The sequence below is a fragment of the Saimiri boliviensis genome, chromosome 14, assembly GCF_048565385.1.
Source record: "Saimiri boliviensis isolate mSaiBol1 chromosome 14, mSaiBol1.pri, whole genome shotgun sequence".
Taxonomy (NCBI): domain Eukaryota; kingdom Metazoa; phylum Chordata; class Mammalia; order Primates; family Cebidae; genus Saimiri; species Saimiri boliviensis.
Genome location: NC_133462.1, coordinates 20,702,920 through 20,714,414, shown reverse-complemented (window position 1 = coordinate 20,714,414; position 11,495 = coordinate 20,702,920). Strand labels below are relative to the sequence as shown.

At 52.1% G+C, this 11,495-nt stretch overlaps 1 protein-coding gene across 1 annotated transcript; it reads right to left on the bottom strand.

Moving 5' to 3' along the window:
- Window positions 1-5,703: 5,703 nt before the first annotated feature.
- On the bottom strand, window positions 5,704-11,479 carry LOC101043904 (protein FAM187B). Its single transcript, XM_003937352.4, has 2 exons — window positions 9,900-11,479; window positions 5,704-7,063 (listed from the first exon to the last, which is right to left on the bottom strand). The coding sequence occupies exons 1-2, from the start codon at window positions 10,640-10,642 to the stop codon at window positions 6,676-6,678; spliced, it is 1,131 nt and encodes a 376-aa protein (XP_003937401.1). The 5' UTR covers window positions 10,643-11,479; the 3' UTR covers window positions 5,704-6,675.
- Window positions 11,480-11,495: the final 16 nt, after the last annotated feature.

Sequence of the window (11,495 nt, the reverse complement as noted above, 5' to 3'; positions counted from 1 at the left end):
AGAGAAAAATCTATCGTCTTTCTTCCTCTTACATTATATTATATTATATTATATTATATTATATTATATTATATTATATTATTTATTTATTGTCAGCTGGAGTTTCACTTTGTTGCCCAGGAGTGCAGTGGCACAATCTCGGCTCACTGCAACCTCCGCCTCCCAGGTAGTCAACAGAGAAGGGCTCTGGGGTAACGTTGATGAATCACAAGTCAGTGGCATAAATGTCTCCTTAACAAATGTGGAGATGGCCCGGCATGGTGGCTCACTCACACCTGTAATCCCACCATGTAGAAGGTCGACGTGGCAGGATCACTTGAGGCTAGGAGTTTGAGACCAGCCTGGGCAACATAGTGAGACCTCATCCCTACAAAACGTTTAAAAATTAGGCAGGCTCGGTGGCTCATGCCTGTAATCCCAGCACTTTGAGAGGCTGGGGTAGGTGGATCATCTGAGGTCAGGAGGTCGAGACCAGCCTGGCCAACGTAGTGAAACTAAAAATACAGAAGTTTTAGTTTTCGTATTTTCTCTACTACAATTTTGTATTGTCTCTACTAAAAATACAAAAATGAGCCGGGTATGGTGGCGGGTGCCTGTAATCCCAGCTACTCGGGAGGCTGAGGCAGGAGAAACACTTGAACCACAGGAGGCAAAGGCTGCAGTGAACCAAGATCGTACCACTGCACTCTAGCCTGGGCGACAAGAGTGAAACTCTGTCTCAAAAAAAAAAAAAATTAAAAATTAGCAGAGCATAGTGGTATATGTCTGTAGTCCCACCTACTCAAGAGGCTGAGGTGGGAGGATTGTTTGAGCCCAGGAGTTCAAGGCTTCAGTGAGCTATGACTGCACCACTGCACTCCAGCCTGGGCAACAGAATGAGACCCTGCCTCTGGAAAAAAAAAAAAAGTGGAAATTGTGAGAGACGCATGACAGCAGAAATGTGACTGCTGCTTGCCTCTGGAGGAAGGAAGAGGCGTCGGAGGAGAGATCGGTGGCTGGGCACTGTGGCAACACCAGCATGCTCAACCAGGCTGGGGTGAGGGGCAGTCAGGATGTGAGGCCAAAAGCTGTGAATCTTAGAATAGAGGCAATAAAATCAGAGCGGTTGATCAAGGTTTGGAGGCTACCGGTAGGGGCTGGACATCCTGCCTGCAGGGCAGCCTTCAGCTTGGAAGCTTGTGGTCCGGAACGGTCCCCGTGGGCACACCCAGGTGGAGGGCTTCGCTAGACGCCACCAACAACAGGAAACATTCGTGACGCACATGCTCTGTGCCACGCACTGTTCTAAGCACTGCACATTACAGTTGAATCCTCCCAACAAGAATGATGTGGCTACCAGTGCTAACCCCATTTTACCAAAGGGGAAACTTAGGCGCAGAGAGATGATCCCAGGAAAGGCAGTGGGGACTCCTCCAGGAACCTCCCGCCACAAAAGATCACCGCAGAGTAAGGACAAATCGAACATCAGATTTCCTCAACAGTGGGTACTTTCTCGATGCATTTCTGGTGCATCGAGAATTTCAGCTGCAGTGGCCACAACGCCATGGGTGTCAGCGACGGGACTAACCATATGCCTTATGCATGGGGGACTCAGCTGGGAAGAGCCGCCCTGGGATTCCCACCGTGTGTGTGAAATGGGCGGAATCGTGGTGTTTACTGGAGAATCAGCAGAGACCGGGTGAGGAAGACTTGGGATACTTGTGAGACCATTTAACCATCAGCGATTGCTAATACTGTGTTTATTGCCTTGATAAAAAGAGATAAATAAAGGAAAAAGAGGAAAGGAAGGGAGAAAGGAACGAAGAAACCAGAGAAAAGAAAGAAAGCATTTTCAGCTGGGCGTGGGGGCTCACACCTGTAATCTCAGCATTTTGGAAGGCCGAGGTGGGCGTTTGGTCAGGAGTTTGTGATCAGCCTGTCCAGTATGGCAAAACCCTGTCTCTACAAAAAGTACAAAAAGTAGCTGGGTGCAGTAACGCACACCTGTAATTCCAGCTAGTTGGGAGGCTGAGGCAGAAGAATTGCTTGAATCCGGGAGGTGGAGGTTGCAGTGAGCTGAGATTGCACCACTGCACTCCAGCCTGGGAAACAGAGTGAGACTCCGTCTCAAAAGAAAAAAAAAATGTATTTTAATATCAAAGAGGAAGGAAGTGGGCCAGAAATAAGAGATAGGGCTGAAAAAAGAAGGCAGGAAACAGGTAGAATGTTTCCAAAGAGTCCCACAAACAATTAAGAAGAGTTTTATCTTTAAAGGAGTTGACAGTGGGGTGTGGACCGTGCAGCTGAGAGAGCTTGCAGGCTGAGTTAAGAGTCCGCCTGGATTCCATCCTCAGCCCTGCCACACACTGACCATGAAGCAAGTGACTGTCCCTTCCCAAGCCTCGGTTTCTGCACTGCAGGATGAGGACTGTGGTCCGCAGTGTGCCCACAGGTTGGTGTGAGAACCTGTTGAGCTCACGCAGCAAGGTGTGCCTGTTGTCTGTGGTAAGGGGCAGACGGCATTGCCTACTTTCCACTCATAAGATGTCACTGCATTTACCCGGTTCTCACTTGGCAGACAAATCAAAGGGCTATAAATAGCCACGTCTTGGTTTCTCATAAACGCAGTAAATACGACTTGGCATCTTGCCCAGGCTTCCTGTCAGGGCAGTGGATGAGGATTGTTTTGCAGCGGTCTGATGAGTGTCAAGGTTATGGTCACGTGCAGGTGTGTGAGGCAGGACCCGCAGGGAGCCCCAGCTGCCCCGGGGAAAGAGGGGTCTTCCCTTCCATCCCTCACACCCTCCTTGGCATAGGCTCACACCAGCCATTCTGGGCCCCGGTGAGCCCCACCTGGTGGCTCAGGCCGGGCCACTGGCTTCTTTGCCGGCTGTGCCTGGACTCACCCCTGTGGTCCAGTTTGCATTAGGTCACAAGTGAATTCTGGGAAGGCTGGGCCAGGCTGTGGGAAGAGGGGAGAGGAGGGAGAGGTGGACACATGGCTCGTGAGCTCACTCTAAGGTGACATATGGGCTACTGGCAGCTTTGTCTACATTTCTGCAGCTTTAGAAAAAAAGGGAATATTTTCTCCTTTACTTTCTCTGGCAGAGTAGAAGAGCATTACAGCAAGACTAAGTACTGGAATTGCATTTATAAGCAAGTTTCCTTCCCCCTCCCCAAGAAGTTAAAAAATTCCAATAAGAAAAGGAACGGGATGGTTAAAAATGGAATCCGGGGCATGTTTTGTCTTAGGCTGTACTCTGTGGTGCAGGCGAGGGTGGCAAGGCTGGGCCTGACCATGCCTCCTGCTTGGTGAGGAAAATATCTCATTGTACAGCTGGCCACATGCAAAGCGGCTGCTACTCCCTGCCCCAACCAGGGCAGGGGCAACCCACGCTTACCTGTAAGGAAGCCCACCTTGTCAGAATCACTTTTTTTTTTTTTTTTTTTTTTCAAGACAGAGTCTTGCTCTGTCACTCAGGCTGGAGTGCAGTGACATGATCTCCCTCTGCTTTCTGGGTTCAAGCGATTCTCCTGCCTCAGCCTCCCAAGTAGCTGGAATTACAGTTGCCTGCCACCACGCCCAGCTAATTTTTTGTATTTTTCTAGAGACAAGGTTTCACCATGTTGGCCAGGCTGGTCTTGAACTCTTGACCTCGTGATTCACCTGGCTTGGCCCCACAAAGTGCTGGGATTACAGGTGTGAGCCACCACACCTGGCCTTCTTTTTTTTTTTTTTTTTGAGATGAAGTCTGTCTTTATCGGCCAGGCTGGAGTACAGTAGCATAATCTTGGCTCACTGCAACCTCTGCTTCCCTGGTTTGAGCGATTCTCCTGCCTCAGCCTCCCAAGTAGCTGGAGTCACAGGTGCCTGCCACAACGCCTAGCTAATGTTTGTATTTTGAGTAGAGATGAGGTTTCACCATGTTGGCCAGGCTGGTCTCGAACTCCTGACCTCAGGAGAATCACCATTTTAAGTGGACATCAGGTCATGTCTCTCCACTGCTCAAAACCCTCCCATGGCTCCCATTTCATCTCAAAGCCCACAGCAGTTACCCTGGCCTACAGGGTCCCATACAGTCTGGCCCTGGTGACCTCCTTGATGTCCTCTCCCACCACAGTTGCCTTCCTGTCCTAATCAGCTCCATCCACCAAGCTGACACCCACCCCCAGAGCCCTGATATATGAGGCCTGTGCCAGCAACTGCTTGGGGTGGGCTGAATATTGCTTCCCAAAGATGTCACTCTAATCCCCAGCACCTGTGAATGTTACCCATGAGGACCTCCAAGAGGATGTGTAGAGTGTGCCTTAGAGGGGTGAGGAAGCTGGGTGCTCCCATTCCTGTCCCTCGAGGTTAAGGACTGCTCCTGGGACATCAACTGCCCAGCTTCCAGCCTGCTCCATGAGTAGCCCAGCAGCCTTCTGGTATGACTTAGGAAGCCCCTGGCACCCACTGGAACCATGTCTATGACTGCTAAAGCTGCAGGAGACTTCCACGACCTTCCAGGGATATGGGTGCATGTATTTGTTGTCTGCGGCTGCAAAACAGATTGCCAGAAATTAAGTGACTTAAAACAACATGTGTCTGTGATCTCACAGTTTCTGTGGATCAGGAGTCCAGGCACACCTTAGCTGAGCCCTACTCTGAGGTCTCAGAAGGCTGCCATCTGACATGGAGTGGCTGCACTTTCATCTGGAGGCTCGGCTGGGGATGAATCTGCCTGAATTCATCTGGATTATTGGCAGAGTTCATTTTCCTCTGGTTGTGTGACTGAGGGCCCTGGCCTTTTGCTGGCTGTCAACTGTGAGCCTGCCTCAGGTCCTAGAGGACACTTCCATCTCCTGGAGGCTGCCCACAGCTCCCTACTATGTGGCGGGCTTCCTTAGTGTGGCTGCTTACTTCATCAAGCCAGCAAGCCTCCCTCCCTCTGGTCTGCTAAGACAGAGTCTTAGATAACATAAGCCAAGCTAGCGAGTCGCAGCTCAACACCTTTACTGTGTGCTGTTGGTTAGATGCCAGGTCACAGGTCTGGTCCCCACTGGAAGGGAGGGGATCATACAAGGCATGGACACCAGGAAGTAGGAAGTCACTGGGGTCACCTTAGGGGCTGCTCTGACAGCCTCTGCTGTGGGTTGTGAGACTTCAGTGCTGTATAGAACAAACACCCTGGGCACAGGACCGTGCTTGGCTCTCCCTGTTCCAACTCCAGCTACCATACAATAGGGGCTTCTATGAGTGTGGGCATTGAGGTGGGGCTCCCTGGGAGCTGGGGTGGGCACTACAGGTCTCCTTTCACCTTCTGACCACTGCCCCTTCCCATGCTCACTGTGTGACCTAAGGCAAGTTGCTTAAAGCTTGAGTCTTTTTTTTTTTTTGAGACAGAGTTTTGCTCTGTAGCCCAAGCTGGAGTGCAGTGGCATGATCTTGGCTCACCGCAACCTCCACCTCCCAGGTTTAAGCGATTCTCCTGCCTCAGCCTCCCAAGTAGCTGGGACTACAGGTGCACACCATGATGCTTGGCTCATTTTTGTATTTTTAGTAGAGACAGGGTTTCATCAAAGCGGCCAGGCTGGTCTTGAACTTCTGACCTTGTGAACCCCCACCTTGGCCTCCCAAAGTGCTGGGCTTATAGGCATGAACCACCTCGCCCAGCCGCTTCTGAGTCTTGATGTTCTCAGCTGCAAAACAAGGTTAACAGTAGCACCAGCCTCATGGGTGACTGTGGGGACATAGCCCTTATGAAGGGTTTGAGTTTTGACCACACCAAATATTTGCTATGATTATCATTATTATTGTCTACCTCTGGTTCCCAGGGAGGCCTCTTTAGCAAATGCTCCCTCATTCTGCAGGAATCTCTGAGCATCTGGGTACCATATGGAGCCCTAAGTGTTTTTGCAAGTGTGTGGTACACGAGGGGTGAGCCCTGCCCTGTTCTGGGGGCAGAGGTTCTGTTCTGGGAGTATCATATCTGTCCAGTCATGGTTTCACTGCACTGTTATGGCAATGAATTTTAATGGCATGCATTAGTTTTCACTCTTGCACTCTGCTGAACTGCGTATGATTTCTGGGAACAGCCAGGCCTGGTGATTCCTGCTGGTCAGCTGAGCCAGGCCTGGCGCCTTGTACCGGCAGAAGGGCCAGTCTCCCCTTCCAAGTGTCTGAGGGGCCTCACTTCACTGCCAGAGCCGGGAAAAGTGGCGCGTATCTGGCAGTGCCTCTGACTCGGGGAGTGGTGGCTGGGCCTGAAGGCCTGGGCACAGTGGGGAGGATGGGTGGGCAAGGGATGGGCAGGGAAGATGGCAGGGCCTGGTGCAGATCTTGGGGGCTGGGGTGCCCTGCTCACATCCCCCACCTTGCTGTCGGGAGAATGGGGTGAGTGAGGAGGATGGCCTTGTTCCATCTCTCCCTCCCTCTGAAGAACATGGGGGTTGGGCCAGGCAACCTGGTTTCAACTGGAATCCCCAGTCTCAGTTTTCTCACCTGTGGAATGGGAATTACTAATGAGTTAACAGATCAGGACCCGATCCAGGGAAGAGCCTGGTCACCCTGGGCTGCGGCTGCAGGTCTGACCTGGTTCATAGATCTCAGAGCAAGGTGTGGGTGGGCCGGCGGCAGGGCCAACAGAAAGGGCGACTCTGGCTAGAAGGGAACCATAGGCCGGGTCTGCTGTGCACCGGCTTGGGTGGGGGCTCACTTTATTTCACCATCAGCACCTGTTTGCTTTTCCTGCCTGGGGAAGGGTGCATGAACTTGAGCAGCGCCCCCAGTAGGGCCAGGACGATGCCCACGAGCAGCACCAGCTTTAGCCCCTTAAGCACGGAGTCTGCCCTGCCCCGTGGGGCCTTCCTTGCCTCTTGCCACTGGGCCTCGTTCTCTCTCCATTGAGCCTCCAGCGCCTCCGGATTGGCGGCGGGGCTGAACTGGGCCACGAACTCCTGCTGCACGAAGCACCTGTAGATGGCCGGCTGGAAGACCTGCAGCTGCCGGCCACCGGTGGAGGGGTCGAGGAAGGTGGTGAAGTCCCGGCCGGAGAGCTGGCTCTCCCACGTCAGGGGGGTGTCGTTGGCATGCCAGTTGACGGGCCTGCAAGGAGGACAAGGTGAGGTGCAGGGCCCAGGGAGAAAGGAGGAACCGACGTCTGAAGGGAGGTGGAGACAGCGGCACCCTTCTCCCTGGGGAACAGAAAATAAAGCACCGCCCTCCCTGCAGCCCACCAGCCCACCGAGCACTGTGCAGCTGTCAACCACGGGGTGGGGACGGTGCAGCTGGGGCTCCCCGGGGCTCCCAGGGTTCCATCCCTTATGGGCCCCACCCGTTACTGGCTGGGTAACCTGGGCAAATGCCTCCAGCTCTTTGAGCTTCCATTTTCTCATCTAAAAATGACTCTAGACCAGGCTTAGTGGCTCACACCTGTAATCTCAGCATTTTCAGAGGCAAAGGCAGGAGGATGGCTTGAGCCTAGGAGTTTGAGCCCAGCCTGGGCAATAGAGTGAGACCTCATCTCTACAAAACTGAAAAACTTAGCCAAGTGTGGTGGTGCATGCCTGTAGTCCCAGCTACTGTGGAGGCTGAGATGGGAGAATCACCTGAGCCCAGGGAACTGAGGCTGCAGTGAGCTGTGATTGTACCACTGCACTCCAGCCAGGGTGACAGAGAAAGACCCTGTCTCTAGTAATAACAATAAAAATAAACTATGTATTTATGTGCCACAAGGGCAGGGATCTCTGTTGGTTGTGTTCTTCACTGTCTCCCAGGTCCTTAGAATGAAGCTTGGCATATAAATGAGCAGTGAACACGTGTTTAGTGGAGAAATTAATCAGGCACCGACACACCCATTGTGGCAGAAGAACAGAGAGGATACTCCACAGACAATATCATAAAAGCATGTGCTCCCAGGTAGGTACAGTGTGGAACTTTTTATTGGCTGCTGGGGCAGGCACTCTAGTCTTTAGTACCCTGACACATCCCAATGACCCCGTGTGGCCAGGGGCTAGCAAGACCTCTGCACTGAGTTGGATAGTGGCCCCCAAAAACGCATGTCCTTACCAGAACCTCAGAATGTAATGCTATTTGGAAATTGGGTAGTTGCAGATATAATCAGCTAAGATCAGATCATATTGGAGTAGGTGGGCCCTCAGTCCAGTCTGACTGGTGTCCTTTTATGAAAAGGAGAAGGCCAGGCATGGTGCTGCACACCTGCAATTCCAACATTTTGGGAGGCCAAGGCGGGCAGATCATTTGAGGTCAGGAGTTCGAGACCAGCCTGATCAACATGGTGAAACCCCATCTCTACTAAAAATACAAAAATTAGCCGGGCATGGTGGCATATGCTTGTAATCCCAGGTACTTGGGAGGCTAAGACAGGAGAATTGTTTGAACCCGGGAGGCGGAGGTTGTAGTGAGCTGAGATCACATCATGGCACTGCAGCCTGAGAGATGGAGTGAGACTCTATCTCAAAATAAATAAACAAATAAATAAGAGAAAGAAAAGGAGAAAAGACACAGGGACCTAGACACCAGGAAGAATGCCAAGTGATGATGGGCATTGGAGAGAAGCAGCCACAAGCCAGAGAAGGCTGGGGATCTCTGACTGCATCCAGAAGCCAGAAAAAGGGGAGGGAGGATTCTGCCCAGCTCACTCAGAGGGACTCAGAAGGAGCGTGGTTCTACTGACACCTTGGTTTCAGACTCCCAGCCTCCAGAAGAATGAGACAATGAACTTTTGAGATTTTCTCTCTCTCTTTTTTTTTTTTTTTTTTTTTTTTTTAGTGGGAGTCTCATGCCGTCACCTGGGCTGGAGTGCAGTGGTGCAACCACCCCTCACTGCAAACTCCCCCTCCTGGGTTCAAGCGATTGTTCAACTCAGCCTCTTGAGTTACTGATATTGCAGGTGCCCAACACCACGCCCAGATAATTTTTGTATTTTTAGTAGAGATGGGGGTTTCACCACGTTGGCCAGGCTAGTCTCGAACTCCTGACTTTAAGCAATCTGCCTGCCTTAGCCTCCCAAAGTGCTGGGATTACAGGCATGAGCCACCACGCCCGGCAAATTTCTGTTGTTTTAAGCCACGCAGTTTGTGGTGCTTTGTTACGGAAGCTCTAGGAATCTAAGACAACCCGATTCTACAGATGAGGAAACTGAGGCCAAAGTCACGCAGCTGGAAACTGGCAGAGTTGAGATTGAAACCCAAGTCTGGCTGAGTCCAGAGCCCCCATACAGAAACCACACGAGAAATATGAGAAATGCCACCCCATGGGCCTCCTTAGATTCTACAGCGACCTCCCTCCATTCCTATCTCAAGGTCCCTGCGGCTCACACTCCGGAGCTCCTTGTGTTCAAATGGTATGGAGTAGGTGCCCCCGTATAGATGGCAAGAGGGTTCACACCCACTTTCCTGCACTTTGGAATTTTTTTTTTTTTTTTTTTTGAGACAGAGTCTTGCTCTGTCGCCTAGGCTGGAGTGCAGTGGTGTGATCTCAGCTTACTGGAACCTCTGCCTCCCAGGTTCAAGTGATTCTCCTGCCTCAGCCTCCTGAGTAGCTGGGATTACGGGCGCCTGCCACCATGCCTGGCTAATTTTTGTATTTTTAGTAGAGACAGGGTTTCACCATGTTGGCCAGGCTGGTCTCGAACTCCTGACCTCAGGTGATCTGCCTGCCTCGGCCTCCCAAACTGCTGGGATTACAGGCATGAGCCACCATGCCTGGCCTGCATTTCTTATTAAGGGGCAGGTGGACTGGGGAAGAGTAGGGGAAGAAGGGATTTTCCCCGGCTCCTGGCAGGAAGCAAGAAGACGAGTGAGTTATGGGAGGTAGACCTTGATGCATAGAACACCCCCTCACCCCTCTGCACATATTACCACGAAGGACCCCCGACCGGAAGAACCTGGCTAGGGGCCAGAGGCAGGAATTCCATCACCTGTAGATGGATCCTAAGGGACAGTTGAGCCACACAAATTCTGTCTCCTCATCAAGCCTGAAGTTGTCAAAAATGACGTAATTCATCTTTAACTGTGTGTTGTTGGTGCACTGGACGTGGCAGGCTTCCACCTGCAGCTCAGGCCGCAAGCGGCTGGACCACACCTGCACATCTCCCAGATAGAGCCCGCAGGGCATGGCTTCCTCCAGACGCTCCTCAATATAGCAGTACCCCAGGCGCTTACGTTCGCCAGGCTCCTTGCAGTGGTTGCAGTCCTGCCAGGGCTCCCACCGGGTAAAAATTAGCTCTTTGCCGCCCAGATGCAGGGTCTCGTTCTGCAGGGGCCTCTGACCCAGGCCCTTGTGTGTTACATGCAGGGTGGTGACATCCTGGAAGTCAATCTCATACTGCACCACTTGGCGGTCATTCTTGTTCCAGCAGTGGTAGAGGCCCGTCTGGGAGGGCAATGGATCTTTAATGAGAAGGCTGCCCTCAGGCATTATTTCCATATTGGAAATATTGGTGAGGCTGGTGAACGTGCCCTTCTCGCCTCGTGTGAATAAATAGTACCAGCGTGCCCCCGAGGAGTTGCAGTACAGGAGAATATCATTGCCAGAGAGGAGGGCCTGTTGGCACTGGTTACCGCTGGGGCAGCTGATGGAAAAGTAGAACCCCAGCGCCGGGGCAGCAACCTGGAGCAGCAGCCACAGCATGGGTGGCATGGTGGACTGGGGCTGTGGCATCAGGCTGGTGCCACCCTGGACATTGTGAGGTCACCCACGAACTCTGGCCTCAGCCCTGGGCAGCAGGATGAACTGCAGGCCACCCCATGGGTGTGTGAGGTCACCATCCCCTTTTGTTTTGTGACAAGCTGACAACACCACATTTTTTTTTGAGACAGAGTTTTGCTCTTGTTGCCCAGGCTGGAGTGCAGTGGCATGATCTCGGCTCACCACAATCTCCGCCTCCCGGATTCAAGCGATTGTCTGGCCTCAGCCTCCCGAGTAGCTGGGATTACAGGCGCCCACCACCATACCCAGCTAATTTTTATACTTTTAGTAGAGATGGGGTTTTGCCATGTTGGCCAGACTGGTCTCGAACTCCTGACCTTGTGATCCTCCCGCCTCAGCCTCCCAAAGTGCTGGGATTACAGGCATGAGCCACTGTGCCCCCACCAACCGCACTTAATTTGTCTATTCAGAGTGGTCTCCACAATCTGCCTCCCTTCCTTTCCCAGGGGTGAGACTACATTCCCAGGGATGGAACAAGAGCATGAAAGTGTCACATGTGAACATTCATCACGTATTTCCTTAATTCTTACCATGTTGTGGGAACGCTTCTTAGCACTGGGGATAAAATAGTAAGCAAATCCTCTCTGGGGCCAGACACAGTGGCTCACGCCTGTAATCCTAGCACTTTGGAAGGCCGAGGTGGGTGGATTACGTGAGGTCAGGAGTTCGAGACTAGCCTGGCCAACGTAGTGAAATCGTGTCTCTACTGAAATACAAATATTAGCCGGGTGTGGTGGTGCGTGCTTGCAGTCCCAGCTACTTGGGAGGCTGAAGCAGGGGAATTGCTTGAACCCGGGAGGTGGAA

Coding starts and splice junctions, on each gene's coding strand:
- LOC101043904 (XM_003937352.4), bottom strand. CDS start 10,642: ATGCCACAGCCCCAGTCCACCATGCCACCCATGCTGTGGCTGCTGCTC. Junction 7,064..9,899: donor CCCTTAGGATCCATCTACAG/GTGATGGAATTC, acceptor TCCTCCTTGCAG/GCCCGTCAACTGGCATGCCA.